Source organism: Pristis pectinata, chromosome 10 (genome assembly GCF_009764475.1).
Source record: "Pristis pectinata isolate sPriPec2 chromosome 10, sPriPec2.1.pri, whole genome shotgun sequence".
In the NCBI taxonomy this organism is placed as follows: domain Eukaryota; kingdom Metazoa; phylum Chordata; class Chondrichthyes; order Rhinopristiformes; family Pristidae; genus Pristis; species Pristis pectinata.
This window is the reverse complement of record NC_067414.1, coordinates 13,377,992-13,398,937: the sequence shown is the minus strand read 5'-3', so window position 1 is coordinate 13,398,937 and position 20,946 is coordinate 13,377,992. Positions and strand designations below refer to the sequence as shown.

Genomic DNA, 20,946 nt, shown 5'->3' with positions numbered 1-20,946 from the left:
TTGAGAGTTTGAAAAAATTAGAACACAGGTTTTACAAAGCTAATTCTGGCTGAAAGTAGTATTCACAAGGTGAAAAAACATACAGATAAGAAGGAAAGTGTTCACCGTGTCTTTCTTCAAGGATATCTATCATTGGAAGATCAGACACACTTTGGCCAAAAAGAGGGAACGTTGTTGGGGAAGGAACAACAAATGAGTTCACAGTTTTAATATGAATGACCTCCAAACCCTTCATGAGGGGACAGATGAAAAATGAGGGAGACTGCTGGTTTTCATGTGTGAAAAATATTATGTGCTATATGGAAAAGGTATTACTTCGAATCTGCAGCACAGAAAGTGACTATTCAGTCTTTAGACTATTCGGTCTAAAGTCATGGGCCAAAGGGCCTGTATAGTGCTGTAATGTTCTATGTTCTATTGATGCCTCCACTTATACTCAAGGCAACTCTCAATCTGCTCAATGTACTAAAAGAATAAATAAGGTCTGATTGCTGGGCATGTTGGGCTAGGACAGGACATTGACTTTGATTTGCTTGAACCTTTCAGTGAATTTGGAGGATTTTGAATCACAGATATTTTTCCAGTGCCTTAAGATGCCTATTGTATGTAGTCCTAATCTCAGAAACGTATGGGAGTGCAGGGATCTTGGCTGCCTAGTAAACTACAAGTTTTGTGCCAGGCCTAAGATCTTGATCTTTAAATACGCTATTCCTTATTCAACCAAAGACTGTGCTGACACATTGAAAGATGGTGCTGATTTTCATCATGGTATCTCCTTTGCTGATAGGTGCTTCTGAAGTTATGGGAAGTAGTGCATGCTTTCTAGGGTCTCACCATGAATCTCTCTGTCATGGTGTTGGGGAAGCAGGTTAGTAGAGGGCCTTGATCTTATGGATGTCAAGTGTAAGGCCCTTCCTCTCATATATGTACTTCAGTGAATGAGCCAATGATGTTCAACCTCCATGCACAAATTCAGTAGTCGAGTTGCAGGTACTGAATGTCAACTAACTGACTGCAGACAAGGCGACAGGTGATGTCTGAAATTCAGACGAGCAGGAAAGATAACATGCTGGCTATTCAGAAGTTTCTATCTTTTGTACCCTGAGCATCTGCATACTTTTCACCATCTAAAATCGAGCCATTTAACTCATCCTTCAAAGTGATTTTCCCTTTAATGCGATACAAACCAACAGTCTTACTGTATATACCATCTTTTCTGCAACAATACCTGCTTGCGTACAGAAAAGTAAAAACACTTCTTCCATATTAACATTAGTTGTCCAATAATACCTGGGAGATAGTACTCAATTTCTAACCTCTACCTATTCACTAGAACTGCAAGAGGTAGCAAATTGCAGGGATTTTGTTCAGGAAAATGTGTTCACTGTTAGCCAGAGCATCCTAATCCTGAGCTTTAACACTTGCTAGCAGCTGCTCCCTAATTGCCATCCGAAAGAACCAAGCACTAAACCATCTGACATCAAATATTTGACTAAATTATCATAACTATTTACAAAAACATCCTTTGCTCATATCACCTTGTGCGACTTTTTTGACCCTGCAAGTTTTTCTATAATCTGTTTAATAGAATGGGCAACTGCAAAATATTATGTATCCTTTGAGTTGGAATTGGCCTTGCTGTAAAGGCTCTCAGGTCCTGCAGTTAACACAGGATTTTCTGACTGCTTATCGAGTGCTCATTAGCAACCAGGTACTACAAGAACGAAGGTCTCTGTGAAGAGCTTAATAGAGATCCTTCATCTAGCTATTCTGCATAAACACAAAGACTGAAGTATGCGCATAAGCTTCTTCACTGATATGAGAACGAACAGCTGAAAAACAGACTTGAAGAAATAAAAAAGATTCTTGGAACCTTGGTTAAAAGCCCACCAAAAGCTACTAATTCTTGCCATGAAGAAGATTCTTCGGGACAGGAATTTTAGGGAATCCTCATAGAGAGGAATCTTAGGAACAGGATTTACGAGCATTTGGGGAAGCATAGTCTTATTCGGGGGTAGTCAGCATGGCTTTGTGAGGGGCAGGTCATGCCTTATTAGCCTACATGAGTTTTTCAAGGAGGTGACAAAATAAATTGATGAAGGTAGACCAGTGGATGTGGTACATGTGGATCTTAGGAAGGCATTAGACAATGTTCCCCATGGTAAACTCATCCAGAAAGTCATGAGGCATCAATCCATGGAAACTTGGCTCCATGGATTCGGAATTGGCTTGCCCACAGTAGGCAGAGGGTGGTAGTAGATGGAGCGTATTCTGCCTGGAGGTCGGTGACTAGTGGTGTTCTGCAGGGATATATTCTGGAACCCCTGCTCTTTGTGACTTTTATAAATGACTTGGATGAGGAAGTGGAGGAGTGGGTTAGTAAGTTTGCAGATGACACAAAGGTTGGAGGTGTTGTGGATAATGTAGAAGGTTGTTGTAGATTACAACGGGATATAGACAGGATACAGAGTTGGTGGAGAAGTAGCAGATGGAGTTCAATCTCCAATAGAGACATATAAAAGACTCAGAAAAGTACATGGATGTAAGTAAAATAGTGGGTTATGGGCTGTGTAGGAGGGAAGGGTTAGATTGATCTTGGGGTAGGTTTATATAGGTTGGCACAACATCATGGGCCAAAGGGCCAGTACTGAACTGTACTATTCTATGTTCTATGGATACTTTGCTAAGTGATTGACATTGGCTTCTCCAGATAATCCACCAAAATCCATTCTTCCTTCATTCAATACATTCTATTATCATAAGTGTTTTCTCACTACTGCCCTCAACTTCATTGTTTAAAGATCTTTCTGGTGCTCTGTCAGATACATTCACAAGATCTAGCAGTAGATCACATACAAATGCATTAGGGAGGAGAATAATGTCTCGTTTTCCAGGGTGGCCAGTTATGTCAGCTTTATCTTGTCAAATGAATAGTGTAATAAATTGCATTCATTTTGCTATTAAGGCAATCTCATCCATGATAAGAACCTCCATTCCATCCATGTGCAGGTTGTATTTAACTACAGGATCTTCCTACAGTATATGCACAATTTGCAGACCACCCCCTTGATCGCTTCACACCTCTAAGCAGTCTTGCCAGCCAGCTGGTTGATGATTGGGGGTAACTCCCATGAGTAACACAATCAATGAGTCCCAAGATTGGTCAAACAAAGCCATTTCTCAACAAGATATTACATTGAGCAAGCATCATTATGATGAAGATATATTTCAGGTGCCTTTTCAAACCAGAGGCACCCTTAAACATCTGCTAATGTTTGCTATATTCTGCGCAACATTAAGCAACAACATGAGTTGTAGACACAAGCTGGAGAGATCAGAGCCAATTCAGATGAAGAAGAGGAGAGAAAGAATGAAAGGAGATGCAGAGATTGTACAACTAGTGATTCTCGTTTCTTCCTGGAAAACCTCATTACTATGAGTTTCTCTGACATCCACTCCTAATTTCTTTACCCCAAAGCAAACTAGTCTACCATGTATGCTTTACTTCCTCCTGTCTCCCCTACATTGTTGAACATCAATCTGTGTCACAATTCCACATGTTTAAGAGGCCACTTATCAAGAACGAAACAGAAACGTTCCAGATATAAAGTGGTGCCATGAAATAAGTTTTATTGTTTGTAAGATAACTGAAGCTTAATTTTGTATAAAATATCAATCTGCATAGACTTGTTCAACTACAAATTTATCTTCCTAAAATTGTTACATGAATTCCTGCTGTGATGATTGACATCTCTTTGTCAAATATCCTTTGTCTTTTAAGGAGTCATGATTGTCATCCTGTTGCACCTCCTATGGAATAGGTAACAGCCCAAAAGAGATTAAAGACATGAATTAGAACTGTCAAGCTACAATTGATTAAGGTGTTCATTATGTGCTTTATATGATCATTTTTTTGCTTGCTACCAAGATCACAAGTGTGTTGTAGGTAGTGTGACTGGATGAGTTCTTCCTCCAGATAATTGTGATGCCCCAGCTTTCCATCACCATTGGCAATAGATTCAATTGCAACTGCAGCTGGTAATTTGAAGATGGCTGAGGGCCATGTCTGATTATCTGCCTTTCCCTGGTATTCAAAGCTTCATATAGGAAAATAAATGAAAGTAATATTTCTATGCATAGTGCAAATTAATAGACAATATTTTTAATAGTGACCAGGGGAGGGAGGCATGACATTCCAAGAAGGTGCAGTTGAAATGTCCCTGGTAGATGAGGATAAGCAGAAGTTCTTGGAAGTGGAAGTGTATTCACCTGAATGGTAAGTTGCTGTTTGGAGTGTTGTGCTGAAGTAGTCTTAAGGGCAGATTAATGGGGCTGGAGTAATATGCACATCAAGCCGTGGGTTAACATGCCATTGTTGGTTAACATACCATTCCTGATCTGATGAAGTTATTAACCACTTATAGAACTGAGAACAGGTGTGGGAAAATCACAGTCCTGCTGCTCACATCTGTGACAACCTCCAACTATGTTTCCTTGATCTTACTGGCAGACTTCTTCCTGTCATGTGGTGCTGATCCATGATATCCAGTGAAATTTGGGCAGCCTTGGAATGGATGTTTTCATCATTGCCAACTTACAGTATGCCTTTAAATAATGGAAATACAGTTAATTCATGTGTATTGCCATCATATGTACTAGATACATAGAAATTATAATACCTTTAGTAAGAGTCTACCTGAAGTCATGTTTAGGAAATCTATTAAAATGACAAAACGACCTACCAAATATTAAAAGGCCTGGATAGAGTGGACATGGAGAGGATGTTTCCAGTAGTGGAGAGTCTAGGACCAGAGGGCACAGCCTCAGAATAGAAGGACATCCCTTTAGAACAGAGATGAGGAGGAATTTCTTTAGCCAGAGTGTGGCGAATCATTGCTACAGATGGCTGTGGAAGCCAAGTCATTCGGTATATTTAAAGTGGAGATTGATAGGTTCTTGATTAGTAAGGGCATCAAAGGTTACGGGGAGAAAGCAGAAGAACGGGGTTGAGAGGGAAAAATAAATCGGCCATGATCGAATGGCGGAGCAGAGTCGATGGGTTGAATGGCCTAATTCTGCTCCTATGTCTTATGGTCTTATGGACTCTTTTGAGGGTATAACTAGCAAGGTGGTTCAGACAAAGCTAGTTGTTTAATATATCTCGGATTTTCAGAAGGCAGTTAATAGGGCTCATGGGATTTGGCTTAGTATGAGGATTGTAAAACGGATGCTCACTTTTGGAAATCGTGTGTTGCAAAAATTAGTGCTCACGCTTCACTTAATTGCAGTCTATAATACTAATTTAAAAGGCAACTGAATATAATGTGCCAAGTTTTCAGACAGGACAATTCTGGAGAATGCTGAAAACTATGGTGACAATGAAAGAAGTTGCAAGCGGATATAGACAGATTAAGTAAATTGACACAACATGGCATGTAGATTGAAATATGAAATTAGCCACTTTACCAGTAAGAATAGAATAACAGAACATTTTCTAAGTAATGAGAAATTAATACATTTTGGTTAGCAGCAACTTGGAATTCCTGGCATACCAATCACACATAGATAATATACAGTACAAACCCAGCAAACAACTTGGAAGACACATGGTTTTTAGGTGCTAGGGGTGCCAAAGCTTCTGCTACATTGATCTCTTTCACTTCTTTGAAAATATTGCATCCAAGTGGGCACTGGAAAGCTCTACAGCATAATGTATATTGACTTCCAAAAGGCATTGGCAATCTACGTGAAAGTCTTTTAGTTAAGCCTAATACAATAGGGTAGACCTTAGGAATGGACAAAAGATTGACTGTAGGGCAGATAACTACACCTTTGTGTTATTTCCAGATGAGAGTTGCTGAGTAGCTCCTTATACTAGAAGTATAAACCACTACTCTTTCTAATTTACATCAATGGATTATGCTCAAAGCTTAACGCTGATGTACCAAACTTCTGACAAATCAGTTCAAAGAGTACAAAATGAGTGGTGTAATGTGTGTAAATTAATGGAACTTTAAATTTATGGTGCACAATGAGGCCATTCAGCCCATTGTGTACATAATCCCCAAACTAAACTTTAAATTAATCCTACTTCTTCTGTCTTAGTCCATATGTCTGCAGGTTATAGTTTCTAGTATGATAAATCTATCACGGTGGATAACCTCATACACAAATCACATAAAGTTAATATGCAAACCCAGCAAGCAATTTGAAAAGCAAATAGTCTTCTTATGTATTATCTTGTAACAATAAATGATTAAACACATTGAATGAAGTCCATTGAATAAACATCAGAGCAAAATTAGTAAGGAAATAATAGGTTTAATAATAAAATATTTTATGTTCCACATTTTCTTATATTCTCATGTTATGACTAGAGTACAGCATTGTGGTAGGAATGGTACCTAAACCCAAGGTTAAATGGTCATATCTTTGAAACTGACAACTCTTGAGGTCTTGCAGTAAACTTTGCTTAGCTTTCATTGGAAAAAAAAGTCAGATTAAACAGCTTCTGTTTACGTTTTTAACCTAGTACTTACTATGGAAAGCTATATTCTGATGTAAAATTGTCCTGACACACTCTAGATACTATCCCACGTGCCTGTTTATGGTGTATTTGTGAACTTCAAGAGTAAAATTTCTGTTGTTCTTTCCAGAAACTGTCTGCCCTACAAGAATACCTGTGGCATCTCGGGATGAAAAAGGATTTGATATCCTTGTTGGATTAGATATTAGAAAAAAGGCCAGTGGAATTCACGGCTCATATCATGGCAAAAAAGCTTACAGAATTACAGCACAGAATGATTTAACAGAAAGAACAAGGTATTCATTTTCAGAATCTACTTATAAGGAAATAATTTCCTTTTCAAAGAACTTTGCCTAAGATTTTTATTAAATATTTTCTAATGTAAAAACAATGATTTTGATTGCAGCGATATCTTTCCTGATGGTCTTCCTCCTTCCTATGTCTTTGTGTCCACATTACGATTCAAGAGGCCTACAACGAAAGAAAAGTGGGATTTGTGGAGAATCTTAGCTTTAGATGGTACAATTCAAACAGCTGTTACACTGAATGGTGAAGAAAACACAGTAATTTTTCATACAACACACGTGGTGAATGATACGCAGTCTGTGACCTTCACTTCTGCACTTATAAAGGTAAAAAATGATTAATTGTGGGCCATTTGTACAGATGTATGGAATTATCATTTATTTTATTACAGATCTATTTTTTAGAATGTTATTGTAGATTATCAGTTCCAGAAAATAAACAGAAACCATTTGCATGCAGATATATGGATGTCCATTAAAAACTAGTTACAATGCTCAGTGATTAATATACTGACAAGCAGCGAGAGTTCTGAACTGATAATACACTGAAATGAGTGTGAACCTCACTATTGCATCTCGAGAATTTATATTCAGATAATTAAGTTTGGAATTTAAAATAAAAGCTAGTCTCCATTATAGTTACTATTGTAAGATATCTTTATTAGTCACATACATCAAGACACACAGTGAAATGCATCTTCTGCGTAGAGTGTTCTGGGGGCAGCCCGCAAGTGTCCCCATGCTTCCGTAACCAACATAGCATGCCCACAACTTCCTAACCTGTATGTCTTTGGAATGTGGGAGGAAACCAGAGCACCCGAAGGAAACCAACGCAGACACGGGGAGAACGTACAAACTCTTGACAGACAGCGGCCGAAATTGAATCCGGAAAAGTACCCAACATCATAGGAATCTGTCTGGTTCACTAATATCCTTCAGGGAAGGAAATCAGCCATCATTACCTATCTGTATGTGACTAATGTGGTTGACTCTTAACTACTTCTTCATTTCAGGGGCAATCAGGGATGGACAACAAATGCCAATATTGGCAATAATATCTCTATCCCGTGTATAAACTAAAAAAAGTCAAAATAATTTTATGAAAATAACCTTAACAAAAATCGTTTACATGAGTTCAAGGATTTTGAACCAATGACTGTAAAGGACCTGTGATAAATTTCCAAATAAGGATGGTATGTGTTGCAGGTATTCACCCTCAACAGCAATAATTGATTAGGCACAGAGAGACTCTGTATTAGCTGACAAATACCTTTATTGGTTCAATTAACAACAAACATGCAAGTCATTTCAAAACTAAATATCTGTGCGCACACCCACTAGGTTTCTCTGACCCTCCCTGAACAGTCAAAGAATAGAAAAGGTAATACCTGCAAATAGGAGTTTACACTGGCCAGGAATTCCTCTTTGTCCCAACGTAATCTCCACACTTCCAATGTGGGGTCTTCCACTTCCACGATGGTTGGTCTCCAGAGTTTTCGCTGCTTCAACACTGGAAACCCTCCATTCTTATCCTCTTATCGGATTGAATTGTTGTGTTTCAATTTCATGGGCTCAGGCTTATCTTGCCAGCCTGTGTCAGCTTCTCATTGGTCCAAGACTACAAGCAGTTTTACTTTATTGCTCTTCCCCCAGACTTGTGCCTCAGGTAACTTTCTTTGTTCTCTCTGAGACAGACCAGTTCAAACCACTTTATCCAGGTCAGCCAAACACTGGGCTCAGGTTACTTGAGGTCACAGGCTGTTCTTTCCACAAGCCTGCCATTTCTGTCTAACCAAATAAACAGCTTCTTATTTGGAAATGATCTGAAGTTTAGCAGAGCATCAGCAGGGACCTCACTGTGTCCACTTTCAATTGCTCTGATCGAGCCATCCCTGAGAAAAAACCAGTTCACAAAGCAGTTCACAAAATGGCGGCCCCAAGAACAGTCAAAATGGCAGCCTCCATTCCTTTGACCACATTCCTTTGTCTGCTTCCACTGTCCTTGGCTCATTCCACTTAGATGTTTTGCAGACTTTAATTCTTTCTGGCCAACATAGGTGACTTGGAGGAAAATCTGCAGGTGTTGGCATTGTATGTACCTAGTCATTGGGTTTAGGAGTGTTGTTGCAAACCTTAGTCAGTTTCTTGTGAATGATAAACATTGCAGGTGGTGGAGGGAGTGAATTTTAATGGAGGAGTATAATGTACAAATCAATTGTGTTGATTTTCTCTGGTTGATGTCTTGGTTCTTGAATATTATTGGAGTTGTGATGATCCAAAGAGGTGAAGAATATTCCATCACACTGCTGTCTTGAGCCTGTAGATAGCAGAAAGACTTTGGTATCATCACATGATTCCCAAACTGCTGTTGTGGCATCAGTTGGGCAGGCACGGTAGCGTAGCAGTTAGTGTGACACTATTACAGCACCAGTGACCCGGGTTCAATTCTGGCCACTGTCTGTAAGGAGTTTGTACGTTCTCCCCATGACTGCGTGGGTTTCCTCCAGGTGCTCCGGTTTCCTCTCACATTCCAAAGGTGTATGGGTTAAGAAATTGTGGGCATGCTACATTGGCGCCGGAAGCATGGTGACACTTACAGGCTGCCCCCAGAACACTCTATGCAAAGATGCATTTCACTGTGTGTTTCAATGTACATGTGACTAATAAAAAAATCTTGTCTTATCTAGTTTTTATTTCATAGCATCATCGGATTATTACGCCACAGAAAGAGGCCATTCATCCCATTGAGTCAATGCCATCTCCAAGTAAAACCATCCTATCAGTTCCATGCTTCTGTTCTTTCCCTGTAGCCCTGCAAATCATTCTCTCTCACGTCTCAATCCAATTGCCTTTAGAAGGTACTGATTGATTCTGTTTCTGCCACTCTTACTTGCAGTGAATTCCAGATCATAACTACTCTCCAAGTTGAAAAAAAAGTTTTTCCTCACAACCTCTTGTATCATTTTTACAGAATTTGGAATCAATGGCCATTGTTCCATCCACCATATCTAAACCAGCCGTAATCTAGTACTTCTTTATTAAATGTCCCCTTAACTTCTTTGCTCCAAGGTGAACATCCTTCTGTAGTTAAACCTTAAAGTTAATATCCCCCATCCCTGAAGCAATTCTAGTAATCTTTCTGGGACTTTCACTTCCTTCCTAACAGTGATCAGAACTGTGTACAGTAGTTTAGTTGTCAGCTAACCAATATTTTGTGCAGGTTTGATATTATCTCCCTATTCTTCTACATAATGCTTCTATGTATGAATTGCAGGATCCCATATGCTTTACTAACCAATCTCTCTGACACTTTTAAGGTTCGATATACATGTACACTTGGGCCCCTCAGTCCTTGCACAAGCCTTTAGATCTGTGCCATTTAATATTATTCTTCTTGCCAAAATCTTTTGCTTTACACTTCTTTGTATTAAATTTCATCGACCACCTCTCTGCTTATTCAGCAGCCTTTATGCACTGGTCTTCTTCTTAGGCAGCCCTTTGGAATCAAGGATGACTTACCTACAGTCCACTTCGGTAAATTCTGAGATGGCTAATGAGGCCATCGTGCAACTGCCAATTCTTCCGCAGATGGGTCAAATGGTGGCTGAAGGTGTGAGAGGGTGAATAGATCGTGAAGTAGTACACTCCTTCCACTGCTTACACAGAGCTTCTGGATGGTCCCAATGCCTGGCCTTGAGATTCTCAATATCATCCCAAATGCCCTCTTTCGACTTAGAGCAGTTGTGGGTGAGAGATTCTCGGAAGATTCATAGTCAGGTTTATTATCACTGACTTCTATGTTGTGAAATTTGTTGTTTTGCGACAGCAATGCAGTGCTAAGACATAAAACTACTATAAATTACAAAAATAAATAAGTAGTGCAACTAAATGAAATAAAGAATTAGTGTTCATGGGTTCCTGAGCCATTCAGAAATCTGATGGCGGAGGGGAAGAAGCTGTTCCTAAGTCGTTGAGTGTGGGTTTTCAGGCTCCTGTACCTCCTCCCTGATGGTAGTACCGAGAAGAGAGCATGTGCCAGGTAGTGAGGGTCCTTAGTAATGGATGCCACCTTCTTAAGATACCGCCTCTTGAAGATGTCCTCAATGGTGGGGAGGGTTGTGCCCATGATGGAGCTGGCTGAGTCCACAACACTCTGCAGCTTCTTGCAATCCTGTGCATTGGAGCCTCCATACCAGGCTGTGATGCAACCAGTCAGAATGCTCTCTGCTGTAGGTTTATAGAAATTTGCAAGAGACATTAGTGACATACCAAATCTCCTCAAACTCGTAACAAAGCAAAGTTGCTGGTGTGCCTTCTTCATGATTAAATCAATGTGTTGGGCACAGTATAGATCCTCCAAGATGTTGATGCCCAGGAACTTGAAGCTGCTCACCCTTTCCACCACTGACCCCTCAAGTCAGTGGGGATATTGCATTTCTTCAAGGAGGCTTTGAACACATCATTGATTCTTAGTCTTTATTCACCTAGTAGCTTTTCCAATGAAAAAGCTGAGAATAGAAAGTCTATTTTGAGTCTGATGTCAGGTATGGAAAAGACATGGCCTGCCCAGTGACTGAGAGTAACTTGGATCTCTGAACTGGAAATGTTGGCCTGAGACAAGGTGCTGATGTTGGTTCACTTATCCTTCTAGCAAATTTGGAAGATTTTGCAGAGACAGCATTGATGATATTTTTCCAGTGCCTTGAGATACCTGCTGTAGGTATTTCAGCTTAGAAATACAAAGGAAGGCAGTGATTACTGCTGCCTAGTAAATTATGAGTTTAGGTCTGAGGTTTTGAGTGTCTTCAGTGAGAATGGTTCTGTGGTCCCTTTGGTAAGTATCACAGCTTGCATGCCTTCGTGGAGCAAGGGTAAAATGGTGATGGATTTCTGTGGGTAGTCAATTTGAGAGATATTCCACAGTCCCTCCCAAATGATGGAGTCAAAGGCTTTGGTGAGGTCTAAAAAGATCATGTGTTGTGGTCAATGTTGCTCCCTGCAATTTTCTTGGAATTGTTGGAACAGTGGAGATTGTGGCCACTGTGCCTCTGGATCATTGAACTCCACACTGTAATTCTGGAAGCAGCTCTTTTGGCCACTGGAATGTGTCACGAACCAGCAACAAAAGAAACACACTGAGCATGATTCAGTGTTAAAAACTATTTTATTAATCACTACTTATGATAATACGTAAAATAAAAGTAAAAATGTTAGTATGTTAGAATTCAAAAATGTTAAACTTCGAACGTTAACCCCAAAACTAAACTCGTCGTGTGTGTGTGTGACAAAGTCCCAAACTCCAAGTTCCGGAATGGTTCTTAAAGTTCAGTTCCGCAAGTCATAAGGTGAAACATGAGCAAGGGCTTCTTCAACAACCACCGTTGTCTGAAGATAAGACGTAGATGTAGAGAAACATAGAGAGAGTAAATACGAAATCCAAATGTTCCATGATGGAACCCAAGCGACTCTTCAGTGTTTACTCGGTAGTGACTTCCTCACCCCGAAAAGCATCCGAACCGTGGTCGTCCACACACAAATACCTGTTTCCTTCTACAGGTCAGCAACAAAGTGAACTCCACCGGATTACTTCCAACTTCCATACATGGATTTCAGTGGCAAACACAGTTATTGTTTCTCATCCATCGATAGAGAAAACAAGCAGGCTGGTGTCTCTCTCCCTTCTCTCTCTCTCTCTCCTTCTGACTTCTTCAACAACATCATTACGTCCTTTATCTTCTATTGACGTAAGCATGCCCCACACACACAAACACACACACTCTCTATCTTAAAGGGACTTTCACTGAGTCCGTAACAAATGATATGGTAGTGGAGGACACTGGCAATGATGTTTCATGTGGTGAACAACAAGGAGGCGTTTTGCAGTTACCATGGTTGGACCAGTCTCTTTTCTTGAAGATAGTCATGATTATAGCATCTCTGAGCTACCCCGGAATCTCCTCCTCCTTCCAGATGTGGCCAATGAGGCCATGGATTTGTGTCTGAAGCTTTTCACTGCTGAATTTTAGGATTTCTGTGGGGATACCATCTGCTTCCTAATCTTATTTTTGTTGATATAGGATCTGGCCTTCTTGTCAAATAGGTGATATTGTAAGGTAAAAAGTATTGAAAGCTGATTAGATTTTCTTTCGTTGGAGATGCTTATTGCCTAAAACATGTGTGGCATTTTGATGAAGGCGTTTCTGTTTGAAACGTTAGCTCTGTTTTTCTTGACTAGAGGTATTTGTACTCTGAGCTCTGGACTGGTAGCCAATTCATTTAACCATAAAACTACCCTTGCAACGCAACTGTGAGATTCACCCAAACAAATCACAAAAAATCCAATATCCAGCAATCTTTATTCTAATGAAGGGTCCCAGACCCAAAACAATAATTGTTTTTCCTTCCACAGATGCTGCATGACTTGCTGAGGGTTTCCAGCTTTTCCTGTTTTTGTTTAAAACATTTTTCTTGAGCGTCGTAATGACTTGCTTGGTTCTTATCCTTGTCCTCAAGATGCTTCATTTTGGCAGTTCTCTGCAAGTCTAGTTATCCTACAATGGAATATCCTGGATCATGATCTTGTTCCTTATCAACCAGCATACCTATTGTCCACATTGTTCATTCTTGCTGAGATTCTGCTAGAAGACAACCCCAATGTAAATTCCATTCAATTTCAGGATAGGGTGAAAAACACCTGACTCATAGGCAATTGATAGCAGATATCAAAGTTATAATGAAATAATTTCACCATTGTAGATTCTAGTATATCTGCCTTTCCATTCACCTTTGAGAGAATACGCTCTAACCTCTCTGCTCTTCTTAATAACTTCTTCAGTCTTCCCAAATACCTCCTGCAATTAACTTGGTTTTCTGTTAAATCATGAATCATATAGTTAACATAGGCCTTTTTCTGATAATCTATATTTAGTCATCCAGGGAACTCTGACTTTGTATACCCTTCCTTTTACTTTTGTGGGAATATATCTAGCTTTTGATTTCAGTCCATTTGGACCACATTCTTTGTAACTCATTAAAATTACCCTTCCTCCAAAAAATTTTCTTTTATAATCATTCTTAATAAGCTGTGATTATTATGATGTATCATGTATACATAAAACAGATGTGCTTGAGGAAGAATGAAGGCAAGAAAATACTGTAGGTATAAGGACATAAGTTAGATTTGTGCATACATACAAAAAAATGATGGCAGGTATAGTTCATGTTGGGAAAGGAATAATAGATGAGTGACAAGAAATATTATAATTGACTGGGATAAGGAATCAGAGTTTAGTAAGGTTAGTAGAAAATTGAGTTAGGGACATTTGGAAGCAGTTAATAGATGAGGAAAAGCAAACCGCAGAAATGTAGTGGGGAGCTGCTGTCAGGAACCAAAGTTGTGCTGATGGAAAGAGAAGAAAGAAAGTTGGTTAGAACAGAAGAAAATGGAATAGTAGGATGAGGGGTATACTGTAGTGAAATTAAAAAAGAATTGAATACAGCACGTTTGCAGAAAATAGGAAAAGAAGCAGCTATAAACCAATACTAATATTGTAGGGGAATCATCAAGGAGCTCATTAGGGTACAGATAGATCAGGAGAAAAGTGAATTTAATTTTAGAATTTATTCATGAAATGGAATTGAGATAATTTATAAATTATAAATAGAAAAGAGATGAACTGGAGCTGTGCATAACTATCCAATACTCAATAAAAAAAGAGGATGAAATAAAGAACAGAAAACAATTGAGAACAGATAGTGGGAAACTAAATCAGAGGTTTGGGAAAGGTCAAAGAAAAAAATACTTCCATTCCAGAGTTTATGAATAGTATTTGTAATGGGAAGACATCTGTTTATTATTTATCTATCTACTAGTTACAACAAAATCTTATTTTTAGTTCTGCATTGCAGCGAAAAGGACATTATATTAATGCATGTATTTTGAACACAGCATTTAGAGATAGGCAGAAATGAGATAGGATAAATAAGGGAGAGAAAATAGACATTTTAGTTGGAATTTCAATCAGTTTGTTGAGTGGTTTTAATTATGTAATGTGGCTGTTTGGGTGCAGATTGTGAAAGCAGCAGCATCAGAATAAAGTAGATTTATATCACTTAGTTTTACTGTGATGGTACAGCTCTACCTAGGTCGTTCTATTGGTTTATTCTCACATGCTGATAGGCCCACAAAATATTGAGAGCTTTTTTGCAGGTTAAAATAAACTTTTCATACTGCCTATATTTCTCAGCTGAAAATAACTCAAAATACCTTGCCACAAACTGCCACCCCTTTATTTTTACCTTAATCTATGCATCAGAATTAGGCAGAATACTCCAGTTATGATCTAACCAATATTTTATATTCCCCAGCTTTTATACTCTGTGCCTGTGTTTAGGAACACCAGAATCCCATATGTAGAGGCTAACATATGATTTTGGACATGGCCATTGTTGTTTTGAAATGTGCCTCCTGATGCATGAGACTGAATCATGATTTCTTTCTCTTCATGCATTTTCTGCCTTAATTTAAAAAATTACTGACCTCAGTTTGATGGTTTCCCACATGAGAGTCAAAATGCAGCATCCAGTTACCAAGATGAGCTTTAAAATTAACTGTTAATATTCAAGACCCTTCCTCCATGCCCTCCAAAACACTTGCACATAGGACTTTTTTTTCAAATTGCAAGGTTGTTTAATTCGTGGTCCTATCTTGCAATAACAGCATTATAATGAGCATTAATTTCTCCGTAATCATTATGAATTTGCCAATTCCATGTCAACACTTCCAGACTCAGCCACGATGCAGATCTGATAAAACATCATTGACGTGAAACATTCTCTCTTTCTCTTTTCCTCAATGCTGCCTGCTCAGCTTAGTATTTCATGTATTTTCTGTTGCATTGCAGATTTCCAGCATCTACAGTTTTTTTGATTTTCGATGGTGCAGAATCTGATAAATAACATTTCAACTCCCATTTCAGCATAGGCAGAAACCTTCAGAAGTATGAATGTTGCAGTGGAATCTCAAACTGCTGCCTTGAAAACTCACTGCTGCTGTCATGGCTGTTCAACTGGCAGATTAGTGCACTCCAAAGCTAGGCCATTTATGCTAAGGTCTCAATTGTGCACTTGCAGGATCCTGCACAGGATTGAAACGCTAGGATTCAGGGGATACTCCAAATTCCTAAAAGCCTTCTATCAATTCAATGTATTGGCTAAAATATGTTATGGCACTAGAATTCACATTGGAAAAACTCATGTAAGTTTCTTGGATGCATAGCTTTGACTATTAAATCATTTTGACAGGAGTTTTGACCGAGTCACTATTTTCACATTTGGAGATACTATATTTTTTTGTTTCAAAGCAGTTTGATATTTAAATCTGGGGCAAAAAATGCCTTCTGCATTCTGTCACCCTATGGTCAGCATGGACTGGTTGGGTTGAAGGGCCTGTATCTGTGCTGTATTGCTCTATGACTCTATAAGCATTTGAACCCCACTTTCTGGGGAAATCCTTATGCCATGATGCTTTCTTCAGCTGGTCAAGATGAAGATGAATTCTCTTTTCCTTGAATAGAGAGGCTCAATCATATTGTAAATTTACCAGAAGGCAGCAAACACTGCACGTATGAGTGGTCACTTCTTGCAGTGATCCAGAAACAGAATTAATGTGATCTTCACCTCCAAAGTTATTCAGGCGGTGCTCTGCAGCTGGAGCTTTGCAGCAAGTATAAGATACCAGTGACCAATTATTTTGAAAATCTTTGTCTCTAGGTACAGATATATGGTAATAGGAGCATTATTCCTGGATATCGCTTGTGAAATAGACTCTCTACGCAGAGGCTGTCTCACCCTAGTCCTCCTGACTCTACTAGAAAGGGAGACTTGCCTTTAGGCCCTTTCCCCCCTGAACCTGGTTGCAATGGAGGCCTGGAGGATTACTACTAAAGCACCTATAATTCACAAAAAAAATTAGAAGCTTTCATCCTGGAGCACAAATTTCTGCAAAGTTTTAGTTACAGATCAATTAAATATGCAAGTATGGATGCTTTCTTCCTGCAGTTCAGAACTGGTTTCCTGTGGGTTGCTCAAAAACTGCATTGGGTACAAAGAAGTTCCCAATTTGGCAGGCAGCCTCAAATCACGGTTGCATTGTCATTGCTGCCTACACTACATATTTCTGCAATGAAGATCTGATATCCATGTATCTTTGTAATAGGCTGTATAGGCTGTAAAGTTGCCATTGGAATATCAAAGCACAAGATTAGAACCACCAATGTCTTTAAAAAAACAGCGTGTTAAAAATTTCTAAGATTTGTAAGTCGTCACCAAAGTAGTGACGTAACAACAGATTCAGCCTTAGATTTACTTTGCTAAATCGTCAAATGTACAAAGCTTATTCCAAATTTTGCACCATGTAATGAATTTATTAGCATTACTTGAACTGTCATGTCATGCACAATTCAGGGAATTCCTTTATTTTTCACTTAATTGCAAGGTAATTGATTATCTAATAAATGATTTTTAACTGGTTAACTTATCTCTTGAAAGAATAAATTTTGGAATTACATATGAATAAGTTAATCATTTACATGCTAATTAAATTTAATGCTCAAAGTAGACTGCATGCTGATGTTAAGGTATGAGGAGAATAAAAAGGCCCAAAGTGAAAATACATTAATGCTGACCATTTATCCTATTACTTATTTTGCTACAGGCATTGTTTGATGAAAAATGGCACCTTCTGCGAGTCCTAGTAACAGAAAGAGATGCTACTTTATATTTGGATGATAAATCAATTGAGACAAGACAACTAGAACCTGTTCTTGGTATCTTCATTAGTGGAAAAACACAAATTGGAAAATACTTTGGGAAAGAAGCAACTGTACCAGTAAGTTAAACTTTTTCTCAATAAACAGCAGTATGAAGTAAAAATGAATTTTCAAAAATCCAGATTTTTCTCAATCCCTCCTGCAGACTAGGAGAAGGTATCACCATCTCAAATTTCTTCTTTGGAACTTCTCCGATACAAATATGGTGAAATAAAGATAAATAAAAATGTTTTGTTAAATAATTATATCTGTATCCATCAAATGAAACATTTCATTAATTGGTTCAAAATGTTGATTCTATCAAATTTGAAAAATTGGAAAATATTCATTACTGAATACAGAATAAAATATTAAATTATTTTATTATGCAAAACATAGTGATTATTTTTGTTTAACATGATACCATTAATCGCAGTTTGACGTTCAAAAATTAAGGATTTACTGTGATCCAGAACAGAATCAGCGAGAAACTGCTTGTGAAATTCCAGTTGTTGTAAGTACATCTCTGTACGATAACTTGATGGGTATTACATAACTCATGATAAACCTTACCTATCACACTTCTGCTATCACCCATTATTGATTACATCAAAACATAATAAATGTTATAAATACGTCATTAAAATGTCACTCCTCTGACTCACCTGAAGCAATGCCATCCGACAACTGATATTAAGCATATAATGCTAAAATAATGATGAATTAAATTTAGTTTCAAAATATTGATTGTATTTCAAAATTGTGATAAACATGGGAGAATGCCATGTTGTTTCAACAACTAACAACATGTTGAGGAAATCTATTTTTCACAGAAACGATGTTTAGAAACCTTGAATTCTCTTCAAATCATTCAAGATATATTGATTACAGATAAAGGCAATTTTTGTCTTCCTTGGTAAAGGAAGTTTAGGCTTATTTATTTGATAATGAGATTTAGAGTCGTACAGCACGGAAACAGGCCCTTCGGCCCAACTGGTCCATGCTGATCAAGTTGCTCATCCAAACTAGTCCCATTTGCCAGCATTTGGCCCATAACCTTCTAAACCTTTCCTATCCATGTACCTGTCCAAGTGTCTTTTAAATGTTGTTATTGAACCTGCCTCAGCCATTTCCTTTGGCAGCTCATTCCACATACATACCACCCTCTGCTTAAAAAAGTAACCCCTCAAGTCCCAATTAAATCTTTCACCTCTCACCTTAAATCTATGCCTTCTAGTTCTTGATTCCCCAACCCTGGGGAAAAAAACTGAGTGCACTTACCCTATTCATGTTCCTTGTGATCTTATACACCTCTATAAGCTCACCTCTCAGTATCTTACCCTCCAAGGAAAAACATCCTAGCCTGTCCAACCTCTCCCTCAAGCCCTGGCCACATCCTTGTAAATCTTTTCTGCACTCTCTCCAGTTTAATAACATATTTCCTATAGCAGGATGACCAAAACTGAAAGCAATACTCCCAAGTGCGGTCTCACCAGCATCTTGTACAACCAACTCATGACCTTCCAGCTTACATGTTAGCTATTTTATTTCACTGCTTTTGACTTCACCAGGTACATTTGGTCTATGCGTTACTGGTAACAAACACTGCTTTAGTTAATTATAATTAGTTTAGATGACATTCTCATTGACCTGTTATGCAGTTATTTATGAGAGGCCAGAGGAACATCAAATATGATTACCTGCATTTTTAAATGATTTATTTTAGGTAACTAATTTATATGGATGATATTTTTACTATTAGAGAAAATGTATTAGATATATATTTATAATCTATTGTAAATTAGAATGGGTGCAAGTTGAGATAGTAAAAGTGCAATTTTTTTATTAATGGGATGAGTAAGAATCCAACAGGACTTAAAGATGCAAATCATGAGAAAGAAAGAGTGAAACCAGACAAGGAGATGGAAGTAAAATTACCTACATCATAAAGCACAGGCATTTGAATGGAAGAACATAGCAAAACAATGAAGGGAATAGATGGTTGGTCAGTGGTTCCAAAGAGGAGTGCCACTGAGCTGAGTGTGTTCCACGCTTACACACCTGCATACACTGTAGCCCAGAAGTACAGAACTTTACCAGACAGTGGTTCCATTACTTACTGAGCTGAGCAAATGGAAGCATTCCATTTCTGGTCCATTAGTTTTACAGCAACCATAGCTGGCACATCTAGATTGGCCTCTTTCATTTCAATAGGGTTGCCAACCTTCACTGAAAATCTGTGTTTCTTTTACTTTTTAAATGGGTTTATTATTGTCACAATTACTGAAGTACAGTGAAAAACTTTGTCTTGCATGCCATCCGTACAGATCATTTCATTTCATTACAACAGTGCATTGAGGTAGTACAAGGAAAAACAATAACAGAATGCAGAATAAAATATTACAGATACAGAGAAAGTGCAATGCAGGCAGACAATAAGGTGCAAGGCCATAACAAGGTAGATTGTGAGGTCAAGAGTCCATCTTATCATACTAGGGGAGCATTCAATGGTCTTATAACAGCGGGATAGAAGCTGTCCTTGAGCCTGTTGGTACATGCTATCAGGCTTTTATACCTTCTGCCTGATGGGAGGAGGGGAGAGGAGAGAATATCCAGGGTTGGTGGGGTCTTTGATTATGTAGTCTGCTTTACCGAACTTGCCAGTGGTAATGGTGTTGAATATCAAGTAGAGATAGAATCTTGTCGGGGCACACATTGCCCAGCACTTACATAGCACATATGCTGCCACTTATGAGTTTTCCACTTTATCTGAATGAATTTGAATGTCTTTAATTGATTTATAAAAGTTTTTAATGTTGTTGCTCGTATTTTAGTATGTTCAATTTTTAAAAATTTCTGAAAAGTGTTTTTCAATAGTTTCAGGATGGCTCTAATCAGAATTACTTAGAAACAGGGGTAAAGGCCATCTAACAGCATGAATTATCAAACGACAGCCTGAGCAGTCCATGGGCAAGGCCTTACTTCCGCCATTTGCAGCATTGTTGCCATTCATGGTCTGCACCACCTCTTGGAACAGCCGCAACAGCAAGGCTGGCAAAATGCCAGCAGCTGCATGACCGCATCGGCAAATGCAACCACAGGCATCCCGTGAGAGCAAATGTGAGATGCAGGCCAGTGCAGTGTGATCTGGCCTGTTAAGTCAAAAATCCATAAAGGAAGAATTTAAGAACTGACAGTGATGAATCAGAATTCAGCGAGGGATGTGTATTAGGAGCATATAGTGAATAAGGCTTGGATCAGGCAGATGAATGAATCAAAAAGCTTGGCGAGATTGGGTGAGTAACCC

At 38.6% G+C, this 20,946-nt stretch overlaps 1 protein-coding gene across 1 annotated transcript in view; it reads left to right on the top strand.

Moving 5' to 3' along the window:
* Positions 1–18,195, top strand: part of LOC127575166 (collagen alpha-1(XXI) chain-like) — a 72,465-nt gene extending 54,270 nt beyond the window's left edge. The window contains exons 4-7 of the mRNA XM_052024859.1: positions 6,657–6,822; positions 6,933–7,158; positions 17,546–17,719; positions 18,076–18,195. Of these exons, the coding sequence (XP_051880819.1) occupies positions 6,657–6,822; positions 6,933–7,158; positions 17,546–17,719; positions 18,076–18,195 (686 nt within the window). The remainder of the gene's footprint in view (positions 1–6,656; positions 6,823–6,932; positions 7,159–17,545; positions 17,720–18,075) is intronic.
* Positions 18,196–20,946: the final 2,751 nt, after the last annotated feature.